The sequence below is a fragment of the Hemicordylus capensis genome, chromosome 6 (assembly GCF_027244095.1).
Source record: "Hemicordylus capensis ecotype Gifberg chromosome 6, rHemCap1.1.pri, whole genome shotgun sequence".
NCBI classification, from domain to species: domain Eukaryota; kingdom Metazoa; phylum Chordata; class Lepidosauria; order Squamata; family Cordylidae; genus Hemicordylus; species Hemicordylus capensis.
This window is the reverse complement of record NC_069662.1, coordinates 104,183,362-104,199,843: the sequence shown is the minus strand read 5'-3', so window position 1 is coordinate 104,199,843 and position 16,482 is coordinate 104,183,362. Positions and strand designations below refer to the sequence as shown.

At 39.4% G+C, this 16,482-nt stretch overlaps 1 protein-coding gene and 1 pseudogene across 1 annotated transcript in view; one reads left to right on the top strand and one right to left on the bottom strand.

Annotated features, from left to right (window-relative positions):
• Positions 1 to 13,396, top strand: part of CMTM7 (CKLF like MARVEL transmembrane domain containing 7) — a 29,656-nt gene extending 16,260 nt beyond the window's left edge. The window contains exons 3-5 of the mRNA XM_053258820.1: positions 8,179 to 8,277; positions 10,571 to 10,652; positions 12,140 to 13,396. Of these exons, the coding sequence (XP_053114795.1) occupies positions 8,179 to 8,277; positions 10,571 to 10,652; positions 12,140 to 12,153 (195 nt within the window). The 3' untranslated portion in view covers positions 12,154 to 13,396. The remainder of the gene's footprint in view (positions 1 to 8,178; positions 8,278 to 10,570; positions 10,653 to 12,139) is intronic.
• LOC128332239 (uncharacterized) lies at positions 5,644 to 5,770 on the bottom strand (annotated as a pseudogene).
• Positions 13,397 to 16,482: the final 3,086 nt, after the last annotated feature.

The following is a 16,482-nucleotide window of genomic DNA, read 5'->3' as shown; positions in this document are numbered from 1 at the left end:
CTTTTATTCATGCTAACAAAAAAGCATGACTTAGATATAGTGTTCTTTACACAAAAATAGCTAATGGTGGAATAGGAATTCCATACCTATCTGTCTGTTATGAGGCTTTTCCCCTCCAAAACATCTTATGGATGTTGACTAATGTTGAAATTAATTCTTGGGCTAAGATGCAAGTTTCTGATCAATACTCTTACAGAGTTAAAAGTATGCCTCTAATACCAGATTGGATTATTAAGTTTAAAGCAGTCCTTTTCTGAGTGCCACTTTCAAGAGTTGGGCAAAATGGCATAAGAGTTTAGCGTCCCCATATTCCCCTCTCATTCCAATTTTTTGCCATTTGATGGATTGTTCACATCTCCTCAACTGATGGAAGTTGCTGATCTGGAAGTTGCCAGATTATGTAACTTTTACCAGTGGAGAAATCCTATTGACCTAGAAGCTAGAGGGGAATTGTTGGGTCATTTGCACTGTACATGGATACATCTTTTACACTGCAGATCCATTATACCCACCCCAGAAATAACAGCACAAGCTAATAGGCAGCTAATGAAGTATGGTTTGGGAAGCCCTGGACTCCCTCAAAGGTGTGGTTTCAACATGATATGATTTCATTATAAACCACACATTTAACCCACTGCCTAAGATGTCTTGGGAAAATGATTTCCAACAGGAAATCAAAGAGCAGGAGTGGATGAACATATGGAAATTGAAGCCAGTTATTTCCTCTTCTGCCCAAATTAAAGAGAACTTTCTCAAGGTTTTCCATAGATGGTACCTGACCCCAGTTAAAATAGCATACATCCAAAAAGACTGCTCTCTGCTTTGCTGGAGTGGTTGCGGGATGAAGGGAACCTATTTTCATCTCTGGTAGACCTGTCCTAGGGCCTTATTCTTTTGGACAGAGGTATTCAAGGAGATGTGCCAGATTACAAATCAGAAATAGGATTATGTCTATTATGTGTTTTCTAGGGTCAATATAGATGTGAAATCCAAAAAATTAATTTTATTTATAGTAACTGCTGCCAGGTTAGCTATAGCCAACCATTGGAAAAACCAAGCCTTGTTGATGGACATTAGGTAAAAGAACCAAAGGCATATCGCGATCTCAGAAAAGCTAACCCATATTATTTGGTCCCGTGCAAACCAGAATACAAAATTCTTTTTATTTAATTTGGTCAGATTTTATTCTTTACACTAATTATGGTTGTATTCCTACCATGGACGATATTAGAGTGTGGATGGATTGGAGGATTGTGGTTTGTTGTATTACGTTTTGCTGTTTATGTTTGGATCAATATTGGTTTAGCATTGTAAATTTGTTTTAATAAAGAATTTAAAAAATTCAAAATTATATATATATTTCAGTGCTACAATATTCTTCTCCAGAGTCTGCAACTCATTCCACTGTTTTGGAGATGCAGCTTGACAGTTTGGGGACTAGTCCAGGCTGTTTTCAGGCCATTACGCTGGTCCGGTCTGTTTTTGGCACTGAAGGCTGGGAGGTGTGGGGACAATGGGGCAGTGGGGGATGATTGTCCATGGGCCACCAGGTTCTGGGGGAGCCACCTGGGGCACCTCCCTGCTCCCAATCCTCCTGCACTCAGCTAGCAAGTTCATCAGCTGGGAGCACGAGGGCCATGCCTCTCAATTCCAGCCAGCGTCTCATCGAAACTCTCTTTCCCCTGTGTCTCTTCATTTCAGTGAAACGCTGTCTGGAAAGGATCCCTGGTGGCTTCTCCTCCTGTATCCACATTGGACACAGGAGGCATGGTCAGTGCCCAGACAGGGCCTTTTGGCCCCGTTGTTGAGTTTGCCCACCCCAGCCAGCTGTCCAGGGCAGCCTCCTGTTCTTGACCCTGTTTGTAGAATCGCTGACTGGGAGCTGCTTTCTCTGCCTCACAGAGAAAAATATATAGCTCCCAGTCAGTGATTCAATGAATGGCTGACTGTAAAAGGGCTGAATAGCCCCATCCCTGCATTTGATGTGGATGCAAGGGGCATGGCTAGGGTGCACGTACTAACGTGCATGCAGAATTCAGTGAAGAAGGTTGCTGCTGGCAGGACCTTGTCCCACGGCTGCCAGTGTGCTCCTTATACACTTGACTGAAGGACTTCATAAAAGTGCAAGATTGGGAAGATTGTGGTATTCCAGTATTCTTCTCTTGTGTCTGCAGCCCACTGCTCTGTTTTTGGGATGCAGTCTGACAGTTTGGGGGCGGTTGATTCAGTCAATTCTGCTGTTCCAGTCCATTTTTGACACTGAAGGAATTCATAGAAGTGAAGACTGGGAATGTTTTGGTACTACAATATTCTTCAATGTCTGCAGCCAATTCCACTCTTTTTGAGATGCAGCCTGACAGTTTGGGGATTTCAGGCAGTTGCACCATTGCAGACCATTTTTGGCATGGAAGGGGTCATAAAACTGTAATATCGCAATTATTTCAGTGCTACAATATTGTTCTCTGGTGTCTGCAGCACATACCTCTGCTTTTGGGATGCAGTTTGACTGATAGGGGACTGTTCTGGGTTTTTCCACACCGTTCTGACTGTGGCGGGTTTAATAAAAGTGCAATAGCCTGGGCTGTTGCACTGTTCTGTTCCATTTTTGCCCTTGAAGGGGTTAATGAAAGTGTAATATTGCAAATGTTTTAGAGCTAAAATATTGTTCTCAAGTGAAGAACAATAGTTCAGTATTTTTGAACTAGATAGCAAAAACACATCCCACTGGTGTGTGTTTGTTTATTGAATGTATATGCTGCCTGATATAAAACCTCAAGGTGGCATACAAAATTAAACATAATCCAAAATATAAACATTTAAAATTCATAAAAAGATAAAAATCATAATAGATAAAGCACATTAAAATTTTAAAAATTATCGTTCAGTTAAATGCCTGGGAAAATAGGTATGTTTTCAGGGTCCTCCTAAAAACAAACAGAGGAGATGCTCTTATTTCAGCAGGGAGCACGTTCCAAAGCCCAGGGGCAGCCACAGAGAAGGTGCAGTACTGAGTTGCCACCAGACAAGTTGGTGGCAACCGTAACCGGACCTCTCCAGATGATCTTAATAGGTGACAGGGTTCATGACAGAGAAGGCTCTCTCTTAAGTATCCTGGGCCTAAGCCGTTGAGGGCTTTATAGGTAATAACCAATACTTTGTTTTCATTCTGAAACATATTGGCAGCCAGGGCAGTTCTTTTAGAATCAGTGTTATATGATCCCTTCGGGTAAACCCAGAGACCAACCTGGCTGCCGCATTCTGAACCAATTGTAGTTTCTGAACTATGTACAAAGGCAGCCCCACGTAGAGTGCATTACAGTAGTCAAGCCTAGAGGTTACCAGCATATGTGTTGATATCTAGTAAGACTTTTAAGGGTTCATACATTCTCAATTTTACCAAGTTTCATTGCCAGGGCAAGATCTGTGCAGCCTCCAGATATGTGTGGGTGGTTGTGCACCTTCTGACTTCTAAGTTTCCAAAGTCTTGGCAATTATCGGCAACATTAGTGTTAGCAGAGTTACATGCACAACCCCCAAGGCATCTGATCTTTTTCTTTACACTAGACAAGAAGGAATAAAGATTTCCTAACTCCAGACTGCAGGAAATACTTTATGCTAATCCCACTGCAGGTAAATCTGGAGGTGACTGAGTTGCAAAATACAAAGAAGGGGTTTGGAAAGCAGAGAGAACCCAGAACTGGCAGCAGGTACACCCCTGTATGTTTTTTTTTTAAAAAATGCTTTTTATTATATAGAAAAATATGAAAAAGGTTACAACTCTGAGCCACCAACTTGTCCAATAACACATAATATGGCATATCACACATATTCATACCCATGTATGTGCTACATTCATTCATACTTATCATAGTTAATTGTTTACATACAGAACAAATGCAAAAATAAGCTAGATCTTGCCCATCAATAACTTTCTAACACACCCCAGTTGATATAAAGAAGAAAATTGTAAGAAAAAGAGAAAATAGTAATTGAGCAACTCCCACCCGACCTGTCAGTCAACTAATACCTAAATAATAATCTTGTCTTGGAGAAAATGGTAATTTGACTATAAGTAGGAGAGAGAGAGAAAAGAGATCAAATTATTTAAAAATAAAGACCAATATTACTAAAATAAACATGTTACAGTTATTTTGAATATTATTTCAAATTACACCAACAATTTTCTATATTCTGGTTAGATTTCCTGTAAACAAAACATGTTCAGAGCTTTAATGTATGTTACTGATTGGACGGTTACCTATTTCCAAAGCTGAACCAAAAAGGAGCAACCATATGAAAACTAAAAATGCTACTTTGGTGATCGAACTGAGACTTCTGTAGGGCCTCTGTGGAGATGGAACTGAAACTGACAGCAACACTTCTAAGAACATCAAAAGGATCCATTTGTAACAAAAAGATACATATATTTATAGATACCCTTCCCTAATGTTATTTCTCCCTAGAAAATCTTCAAAAAATGAATTACAGGTTTACTTGTATTAATAAGTCCATAACCTTTCATATACTTCAAATCAAGAAAGAAAGAGGGAGGGAGGGAGACAAAAAGACAAAGGGCGGGGGAAGAGGAGGAAAAAAACGGAACAAAACAAAACTCAGCAAGCCCCCATGGAACAGACTTTCTCAAAAAGTTTAAAAATATAAGTTAAAAATATTATTAATATATTATAATAACAATAATTAATATTGTCAATTATTATCAATTATCAATAATTGTTTATTATAATATCAGCATTAATGTGTTGAAGCACACTAATGTTAACGTTGCTGATGTGTTGCAAGCCAAAGTTTAACAAACGAACCAACATAGAAAAATGGGGGGGGGATAGAAATATACAACTAAAAACTTCTATTTGCCTAGTGATAATCTTTGAAAACTGTTAAAAAGATCTAACCTCTAGTATAGAACCCTATTCTCCTGCATTAAATCCCTTCAATGAAAAGTTCTCCTTGAGTTTTAAAAACTAGTTGATCTGTTTAATATAAAGTATATTAGTCATGATAAAATAATTATTTATATCTATCCTCCAAAACAGGCAAATGATGATAATAATTATAACTTCAACCATTTATCTTTAGGATATAACTAGATAAGACCTCTCACTTCCGTCTCCCTATTCCAAGCCTCGTAATTATTATCACAGGGAATAACACCGATCTTTATGTAACTAAGCAAGACCTCTCCTTCAGAACCCCTCTTCCATGCATTTTTACGTAACTGTATACGGGGAAACCAATGACCAGTCTTTGAAGAAGCCCTAACAGAAATCCCTAGAATTAATTGCCAAAGAAAAAGCCAAACCAATTACAAATTGTGAAATTAAGGATCATAATCCAGTACAAACAATACTTTTAGAAGAAGTTCAAAGTTCAAGGAGATTATAAATCTTAATGTCCCAGATTTTCTGTCAAAAACAGAATAAACCAAGTCCCTAATATCTTATAAAGAGTTGTATTTAATTCAAGCTCCAGTTTTCTCAAAATACTTGAAAATGCTCAAACAGGAGATTTATAATGTTTCCAATTGTTTAAATTTTTTTTAAATCCTATTTATTTAGAATAAAAGCCAATATTATTAAAATAAAAATTACAGTTACTTTGGGTACTGAGGTACCTAGTAAGGCACAAAATAAGGACTATTTCAAACATTTAGATACCATCCATTCATAAGGGCCATGCTGATCTTCTTCATGTCTTAATATCTTCTTTGTATTGATTCAATTTTAATTTCAAATATGAGAAGTAAAATATCTTAATTGTAATAAAGTCAGTTTAGTGAAAACGTATAACAATCTTGTTCCCTCGTGGTAAGAAGTTGTAGTAACATCTTGTAACAAGTTCCGTCTATCGTGGAAATAGAAGACTAAACACAACTATAACAGGATTGATGGGAGAATAAATTGCTGCGCTGAGAAAACCAATACATTTTGCTAAAGATCCTTCCAGTTCAGAACAATGAATGTGTCTCCGTAGATTTTAGTTCCCAAAACTACATATGCTAACAAGATCTGGTGAGAAAATATGTTCTTCCACATTGGTGGGGGGGGGAGGAGGGAGGGAGGGAAAAGGAAGATCTGGACTCTTTACTATAAATCCTTCCAAGATAAAGAAGCTGAAAAATTTTCATAGCGGAATAACAGAGTAAATCAAAAAACAGAACTTAAATTACTTTGATCCAATCCTTTCCCTCGGCTAATTAAAGTTCTGAAATATCCAATTTTAACACATCCAACAAAATCTTCCCCGTCTGACAAATAGAAAAAAGTCAATGTATGGCATTCAAATAGCTAACTTATAAAAAATAAAAACTCAGATATCTTGCAAACACTCAGAATATTTCTGAGCCCATCAATCACAGTCCAGTCTATTCTTTACAGCAAACAAAAGGGGAGGGGGGACGACAAAAGCCTCCCACTCTGATAAATGTTGTAAATCCAATTAAGATGTAAATAAACCGTAAATCTTGTATAGACATTCCAATCAGGGTTTCACTGCTGCAGTTGTTAAATCTTCTTATGTGCTAATTATGATTGCTTCAATAAAATGGTTAAACTGCAACATAAACATCTGAAACTTAAGGCACCTTCAGCAGTAACCAAAATTCAAACTGCAGTTTTCTTCAGTACTTTTATACATCCAAAATTGTAAGCAGAGGAACGATAACATTCTTTGTCTCTTCAGTCTAACTCTCTCCTCTTAAGTCTGGAACATCGGAGTAACCTTCTAAGGAGTCCATGGGAGTCTTTAACGGATTTAAAAGAAAAACACAGGAAAAAGTAAAAAATGTCTAAAATACATAAGAAAAGGAGGGGAAAAAAGAATCTTATAGGCTCAGAGATTTAGCGTAAAAAGTAGTTAAAGGTAGGTGGTCTTTAAGATAGCATGGTGAATGTGCCATGTCCTAATCAGTCTGGGGCTTGAGGTGGACAGATCCGTCCTCCAAGGCAGTCCAGGCGTCTCCCAGGCATTATCAAACCTGGAATCTTCCTAGACAAGGAGAAGGTCAAGCTCCACATGCCCTCTGGTCTTCAATCATTCTGATTGAAGAATTATGGACCAAATAGGCGAAGGAGGCATCAGCAGCCCGGCTGCTGAAATCCTCCCATCAAGATGCCATTGTCAAGACCCCTGTATGTTTTTAACAAGAATTGTAAACCACCTGGAGATGTGAGTTTGAGATGATGTACAAATATACTAAATAAATTAAAAAATAAATAAGAATAAAAAGAAACCTTTTAAATTTCAATTTGCAAATTGTTGTGAGAATCACAAATAATGATTCCCATAGCCCCTCTGTCCACCCCCCAAAAGTAACCTACTACCCTTATGCACCATTAAAGGGTCTAGGACTTACCCAAGACATCAAATAAACTTTAAGCCCTGAATCTCTTGAGTAAGTTTCTGATACTGGACCAGGGGAACAGAGAGACTGGCAACCTCTAAGGGGCAAAAGCCTGAACAAATAAAATCCTTAGTTGTTTTTTAAAAGCAGCCACAGAAGCCAGAGAGACCCAACAGGAGAGCATTCCAGAGTCTGGGGACAAAAACAGAGAAAACCCTGTCCTGTGTATCCCATCCATTCGTTTATCAGCAGTGCTTGGGGTATTCTCTGCCCTGGAAACTGAATTAAGATAGCAATTGGAATGAACTGGGACATGTTCAGATGACACTTTCCTGAGCAAGTGGCTGGATGTTGAAGCAGGCGTACTCTACAAGGAATGAAAAAAGTCTTCCAGAGACAGACAAATATATTTCCCTGGACACACCTGCATCACCAGCTATGCCAAGTATATTACCTGTAAGAGAACACACTGGTTGTTAGCTATGTAAACTGACGGGACCATTATGGACTGTACATCTGATATGCAAAAATCCAAGGCTCCAACAGTGTGTGTGTTTCCGAAAACGGGCTTGCTCTTTGGAAAAAAGTAAGTAATCGCCTTATCAGTTTCAGCAAAGCAGCACCTGCAATATTGTCTCTTCATCAAGGAAATGTGATCTAGGTTAGAAAGAATGAATAGGGCGGTTTCATTTCCTTTCTCACACTGGTTAAAAAGCACAATAATTCATTGGCTAGTACAGGACTGCTTTAGGTGAGTCACACTGAAATGTTCCCTTGATAAAATTCTCTTTTCAACTGGATGTATTTTCTTTCTCCAGGAGTTTCTCCATTACCTGATAGGTACCATCCTGCTTCTCATTGCATCTATTGTGGTAGCAACAAAAAGCCACAACCTCTCAGGACTTGTAGCTGGAGCGGTGAGGCTCTTTGATAACATATGCTTTGATATGTATAAGAAATTTACTGCCTAAACTTCTGTCCCTGTTGTGATCTAGTCTTAGGCTGCATCCTACGTTTTCCACATAACCTGCCACTGAAATGCAATGCACATCTTAGGCAGAGGTGCAGCTAGGTAATTCTGGACCCTGAACCTATGAGCTTATGTGGCGGGGTGGGCGGGCTGAAAAATAAGCATCCTCCACATATTTTTAATTTCACCACAAACCCGCAGGTCTGGGCCACAGTACATTTGCCCCCCACGCCCAGGACTATGACAACACCAATGGATTCACATAGCTTCTTGACCAACTAACTGGGACACAACACATGTCCCTCGCTCCACAGTTCAAACACACAACCAACTTGGACATATAGTTCATTTGTAAGAAAAATAAATTAAAGCCACAACACATGCCCCTTGCTTCACAGTTCTCATGCAGACCTTTTGGATCACAAACCAGCTTGAGCATAGTGGATTTGTGTTTTAAAATTGTTTATTCAGTTGTTAGAGTTAGTTCCACTTTCACTAGTTGTGAAGTACTCTATGGATAGAGATAACTCTTTCTGGCAGCTTTACTGCAGTACAGAAAAATCATTAAAAATCACAGAATTGACCAATTTTCTGGAAATAAAAATAGAGTCCTGCCATTTTGGGCTACATCTGCCCAATTTCAGAACTCTAGACCAAGCCATTCTGGAAATATAGAAGGGGGTATGAAAAGGGGTGATGTTTACCTGTTTTTATGAAGGCAATGGGCAGATTCCTTCACATTGGGGTAGAATTATGGTCCAAGCAGGGGCTTCAGTTCCAAACATTTTTGTAATGTCTGGAACTGAGACAACCATGAAACAAGCCACTTATAGGACTTTCTTTTGGATGTTTTTCTTGTCCCAGTCCTCCCCCGTTAGTAGTGTCTATTTTAATACTACATTTTCTCCATTGTGCCTCTGCCTCTAGTCATTTAAACACATAGTATAACTTGTCTGCTAATTTATTTTAGCGGAAGCTAAACCTCACTGCCTTATGCTATCAGACCCTGGCTATGTCACAGCCTAAAGGTAATCTCTGTTCTTCTAGCGCTTCAGGAATACTTTGTTTTTTAAGGAATCTTATGACCATCGAGTCCACGCCATGTTTCAGTGGAATTAGATGCACCCTCTAGCGCAGGGATTCTCAACGTTGGCTCTCCAGATGTTATTGGACTTCAACTCCCATAATCCCTAGGCAAAGGCCACTGGGGCTGGGGATTATGGGAGTTGATGTCCAATAACATCTGGGGGCCCAACATTGATAATCTCTGCTCTAGCGCAGGTGTAGGCAACATGTGGCTTTCCAGATGTTGCTGAACTACAACTCCTGTTTTCCCCAGCTGTAATAAAATGTGGCTGGGGGTGATGGGTGTTGTAGTTCAGCAACATCTGGAGAGCCTCACATCCCTGCTCTAGCTCCTTCTGCAACTCACTTTACATTTTTCCATCTATATCCCACTCTTCCTCCAAGAAGCCCAGAATGGTGTACATGGTTCTGTTTCTCCTCACAACAACCCTGTGAGGTAGCTTAGGCTGAGAAATACCTGACTGGCCAAGAGTCACCCAGTGAGTTTCATGGCTGAATGGGGATTTGAACTCAGGTCTCCCTAGTCCCAGTCCACCACTCTAACCATTACACTGCACTGGCTCATTATCTTGCACCACCCAGACGACAATGTGTTGCAAGCAAAAAGTAGGCAGATAGCAGACAAAGGAACCTGTGGAATAAATAACTCATGCTACAAGGCAGGCAAATCTTTATTTTTAATTTGGGTCACATCCATGCAACAGAAATTCCCAGTAGATTGTGTCCCTATATTGCCAGACCCTACTCACCCCAGCCCACCCCAACCAAGCTTGGTCCATTTAAACAATGTGAAGTTTCTCTAGTTTGTTGCCAGATTCCATACTAGAATGGCTACAACATAGAGTCATGGAGATTTCAACTTTTCTAAACCATAACTGCTTATTATTATTGTTGTTGTTGTTATTCTTTTTGCTGCAATAATTAGCTGGTACTGGAGAGTACATTTCATCTAGTGGATGGAGTGCTCCTAAAAGGAGAGCAAGTAAACTAGATGCCTGATTAGTACTAAACAGGTTTTGTGTTGACACAGTGCATACAAGTAAGTGTAATCCTTGATCGATAAATGTTAAATACAGCTTTAGCATTTAGAAAGTGGGATTTTTAAGCTGGATCAATTACTGAATGTATGGCTTTTTGTTTTGGTTTTTAAACAGGTCTTTGGCTTCATAGCTTCAGTTCTGTGCTTCCTTAGTATATGGCTATCTTACAAAGTCTCATGTGTCACTCAGTCAACAGGTAAGTATCCAATAAATTACATTGCACCAGCCTAGGTCCACACCATACATTTAACTCTGGTACAGCTCAATTCTCTAGCTGGTATCCTGCAAGCAGAATCAGGCTCATTAAATTTTAGTGCCTGTGACCGATTAGTGATGTCTAGTTGGGAGGATGCCAGAAAAGAATGGCATGCAGCTGAAAGTGACTTGACTTCCAGCTATCTTCAGTGAGGGTGGAAGCCACCACCATCTCAATCAGCTTGCCCAACCATGGGAGGTTGGAGATGAGCTTATAAATTGCTTAACTCTGAAGGGACCAACATAGGCTTCTATAAAAGAGGTCTAATAAATGCCTCCTTAGAACAAGGAGGCATCTTGATGTCCCTCGAGATGCATTTATAATATCTACCAGAGCATCTCCAAGAACTTCCCTGCCAGATATCTGTGTTGGGCAAGGATCAAGAGAATAGGTGGTAAGACATACTGCTCCAAGCAGCTTGTCCTGAAAAGTCAAACTGAAACTGATCCAATTTAACCATTCAAGAGGAGTCAATGGATGCCCCCACATAGTTTCTGCATCCATTGTGGTGTCCAGGTCAGCCCAGATATGAGATTTTATCTGCAAAAAAAAAACCCATTAAATGCATCACAGTGGTTAAAAGATGAAATGAATTAATGCTCAGATTTTGTGTTTACGCTATAGGGTAGTTCAGACCTGAGAGGAAACCATAGTTTCCCATTACGAAAGCAAGCCCTGGAACACCATAAGTTTGCGTTCTCCCTTCTCCTCTCATTTACTTACTCATACAACCAGGAATTCTGGCTTGTTTAAACCCTAGCTCTGTAATTCATGCAATCTAGGAACTGTGGTTTAACTCTGGTTAACAAGTCAGGATGTAAAAACAAAGTCTGAAGTGGATTTCATTCCCTGGCATGTTAACCAGAGTTGAACTACAGTTCCCAGCATCATATGAGCTGTGACGCCAGGATGTTGGTGTCATGCTTCCACCATGGATCCAAGGAGGTTATGGGATGGGACAAGAGCCCATGGCTCTCCAGGGTTTGTTCATGTTGTGGGAAACCATGGTTCCCCATTATGTCTGAACCGGCGCTGTAAGTTAATGAGCGATCTCTAACAGGTATCAGCTGAAAACACTTGAGGCTTTTAAATTTATTCCATGTCTCCTATTTTTCTCATGGTGTTTCTTTTCCATTTTATTTATGGCAGCAGTTAAATAGACAAAGTAACTCGTCTGGCTCAATATTTGATACAAATTGAATGTATCTGCATTTACTTGGCAAGATGGTGGTAGCTCACAGTACAAGCTTCAGTTCAGACAGACTGAAGGATATTTGGCTGGTCTGAGCCCCTTTGCCCTGATGTGTTAGAAAACCCTATTTCTGTTATTTTCATATCTCAAATATTTATAAAGCTGACCTAACTGGGTGTGTTTAACTTGTTTATAGCAACTCACGTTGATTCCATCCTTTTTTCTTTTTTGTAAGATGCTTCTGTTTGAGTCTTCCACTACTGCAAGATGTGTATACCAAAGGTGAGAGAAGTATTGTGCCGAGAGAAGAGAGCAAGTGTGTGCAAGATGGAACGGCATCCTGGTGATCTTTAAGGATATGCTTCGGAATGGCTCCCAAACCTTTTCACTTAAAGGACTGACAACCAGAATCCCCCCTTCTAAAACTTCTTTCATGTTCCTCTGTTCAAACTGTAAATGTCCAAACTTTGTCCAGCTAGCAATTTCTATACTGCATTGTCTTCTTGTTTGCAGCTTGTGGATCATCTGCCAAATGCTTAGGTCTTGGTTTTTTTAAAAGCAAGAATGTATCCTTTCTGGCATCTAAGGGCCAATGCCAAAAACTGAATTTCACACCATTTGTTGTGAGCCAGCTCGAAACAGACGGCATTCAAACCACCTGGGAAGAACTGAATGATGACCCACATAAACTTTTTCAGAGTGGAAAAAATGTTCAATGTTTCCTCCCATGGTTGGCAAATGCTGTAAATCTACTATGAAATAGCTCCTGTTACATATGAGGTTGTGCCTGACAGCTTATTTTGTACCTCTGCCATTCCTGACTTCTGATGCTTGCAGTCAGAAAGGGCATTCTATCAAGTGAATTTTGACCAACTTACTGTGAATACTTCCTTGAAAATGAACCAGATTGTTTTGTATTCTAGTGTTCCTCTTGTTTCACTTTAAGTAGTTTATTCATGGCCAAATACTGTAAAATCCCTTCATTATAACTCAAAAATATAACATATTTCTTAGTTCATGGTGAAATAGAGCTGCTGCTGTATGCATACCACCCCTCATGACCAACTTTGATAATTTTCTGCCTGAAGTCTCCCTTTCTCATCAGTGCCGGAAAGTATTTGGGATTCATACTTGGACTTCTGTGAAGCGTACCTCCACTTAAATGGAGCTAGTTGCCACCAGCTTGTCTGGTGGCTACTCGGGGACAGGCCTTCTCTACTGCTGCCCCAAAGCTTTGGAACACGCTCCCTGCTGAAATAAGAGCCTCCCCATCTCTGACAGCTTTTTAAACGTCTTTAAAGAAGCATTTGTTCACCCAGGCTTTTAAGTAAATATTGTTTTGTTTTAACCTTGTTTTTAAATTGTTGTAATGTTTTAACTTTTCTGTTGTCATTTTTTTTTTTACTTTTTCCATTGTCATTTATTTTGCTTTGTTGTAAACTGAGACGTACATTTTGGGTGGTATATGTTAAATAAAATTAATTTTAAAATATAGTGTTTTCAGTTCTGCATGATAAATAAGCAGTTAATTATTGTGCGGAATAATTATTGTTCTTTTCTACTTGTTTAGGATCTAGTTTGCTCCCCCACTACAGCTGCAGAGCAGAAAAAGGGGGTGACGGACACCAGCTTATATTGATGCTCTGTAACACTGTGGGCTTCAAAGACTAATGTTTGTTGTAGCAAAAGTTTTCATAGACTAGAGTTGACTAGAAGTGTTATTCTCAATGGGCAGGTAGGTAGGGTGTGTGTACGTGTAAATTAAAGCACACACGCACATGTATATACACAAAAACACACACAGAGAGAAAATAAATTACAACACTTAACCCCACTGTTTACATATTTCCTATAATTTATTGTAAATCATATATATGTACCCACACACCTCCTGAGGACAGTAGATTATGCATCTGATGAAGTGTACAACAGTCCATGAAAGTGTATACCATAATCAGCCTTTAAAATGCCAAAAGATGCTTTGCAGGTTTTGCTGCAAGACCAACATGGCTGCTTCTCTGGATGTTGTCTCTCAGTCTCCACACCCCATCCTATCAATTTGGTGTATGTGCCCTAGAGTGTAGGTTAAAACGGTTTGTTGGTTTTCTTTCTAAGAACCATGGAGAACAATTATCCCTCCCCACAAAAGGCTCCTGCATTAGAAGAGAACATTGGCACACCCAGAAGGCTGGATCACAAATATAACAGGAAAAGGGAGCAGGATTGCCATCTGGAAAGGCCACTGATATTTCAATGTATACCAGAAGCAAGTTTTTTTGTTTGTTTGTTTTAGACAGCAGCTAATTTGTCACTCTGAAACTAGATAAGGTGATACTGCTTTCTATCCAAAGGCTCCCTTCCAACAGAAGTCACCTTCCTTGGAGAAAGGAAACCCTTTCCATCAGGGCAGGGGAATCTTTGGGTCCAAATCAACAATTTCACAGCTTAATTTGTGAAAAGGGGCTCTAGCAGATCATCAGTCCTAGATATGTGTGTGGCCTAGGTGTGGTTACCCATTAGTGAGGAAAATTATGCATACTCTCAATCCATCTCTGAGTTAGTATGGATTGTAAATTTGCTGTGTAGGAACTGCCTCACTTTTTCTTTTGTATGGCATGGCAACTACCTAACTGCAAAAAGGTAAAGTGTGCTGTCAAGTCAATTTCAACTCCTGGTGCCCACAGAGCCCTGTGGTTTTCTTCCTCCTGTGCAGTATGAAATGATGCCTTTCAGTATCTTCCTATATCACTGCTGCCCGATATAGGTTGCTGGGATTCAAACCAGCAACCTTCTACTTGTTAGGCAAGCATTTCCCCACTGCGCCACTTAAGGTGGTATACCTAACTGCTACTAAGTACATATTTAGCACTAGCAGGCACTGTAGCCAGTTCTCAATACTAATTAAGCTGGCTGGGTAAAGCCAAATACCTAGCTCCAATGGATCAAAGCCTTCGGTACTCATGTTGATCTCTGTTATAACACACACACACAAGTCTTCTTGGGCAATCAATGTTTAGACTTTTCAGCAAAAGTAAAAACATTTAGAGAACAAGGTAGTGTAAGACTGTTTCAATGGCAATGATAAGTTAACCAGCGGTAAACAGAGCGGTGAGGAAGGCGGACCAGTTCTCAAGTGATGCTATATGCTTGTTTGGATGCCTTACCTTGCACCAACTTGGATAACCTAAACAAGCAGTGTTGTGAGGTTAAAAAAAAAGCCTTGTCACAGCAATTTTTTAAAACATAAAATTAATCAGTAACCTAATGAACCAATACAATTCCAGTCAAATTTGGCAGTTTGTGTTAACGAAACACCCCTCCCCCCCACGATTATTATACTTATGATCCCTAGGAAGCATGCGTGCATATATGAGAAATATCAATACTTAATTCTTTGGCATAGCTAAAATAAGTATGTTAACAATTTTAAATGTCTTCAGTTTTTCCATTAAATGTAAACAATGTAAGGAAATATATCCTTATTGAGTTACCATCTCTGAAACTATTTACAGATATTCCAATAAAAAAAATTTCCAAAGAAAACTTTGCATTTCAGAATAACATTCAAACCACTGTAGGGCTGCAATAGTATGCACACTTACCTGGGAGTAAATCATGGTCTTACCTGAAACTTAACAGGATTTATTTCTGAGTAGGCATGCATAAGATTGGGCACTATTCCCCCCGCCCACAAATCAAATATTTTAGTTTCAACACTTTATTGAAAATGGTGTTAAGAAACATATAAAGTTGTGCTATCGAGTTGTTGTCAACTCCTGGCGACCACAGCCATGTGGTTTTCTTTGGTAGACTACAGGAAGGGTTTAACCATTGCCATCTACGGAAGATACATATACAGCATGTAAAATTAGTCTTGTTTACTAAATATAAAAAATAATTTGCTGAACCAGGGCCTACTTAATTTAGCGTATTAGAAAAATTTCTAGAAAACCCACATCAATGTGAACAAGAGCCCTGCTTGGATCTGGCAGTGTTATTGGGTGGTCAGTTTGTGGTAGTGGCCAAGTGTGCTTTTGACCAGCTTTGGCTATCTTGGCTGGCCAAAAAAGGATCCAGTCTGAACAACATCCATATTGAGTGATGTGGGGTTGCCTTTCAGGGATTATTCCCAGGGATTCTACAGGATTGTGAGTGCTCCCCACAAAATATTTCCTACTGTCCATCATACCTGCCTCTTGAGACGCTTGCTAAAAGCAATTGCACACTATGAAGAAGAGCAGAAGTCCAAAACTGAGTTTGCTGCAGCTGCTAACTTTAAAAATAAAATAAAATTGTATTTAAAAATAAAACACTGTGCAAACTTGCTTCTCATGAGCTTCACAAATGATGTGTATTTGGTGTGCGTATACCTGCATCATGTTCTGCATGTGAAAGAATTCTCAGGCCTTTACCAAGTGAAAAATTACCTGAGGAACCGCATAACAAATTAGCAGTTAAAAGACTTGGCTATTATGGCTATTGTGGCGGGGGGGGGAGTTGTCAACATCTCTTGATCTGAAGAAAGTTATAGACAGATTTGCTTCTTGTCACTACAGGTGTATTCAGCTTTATCACTCA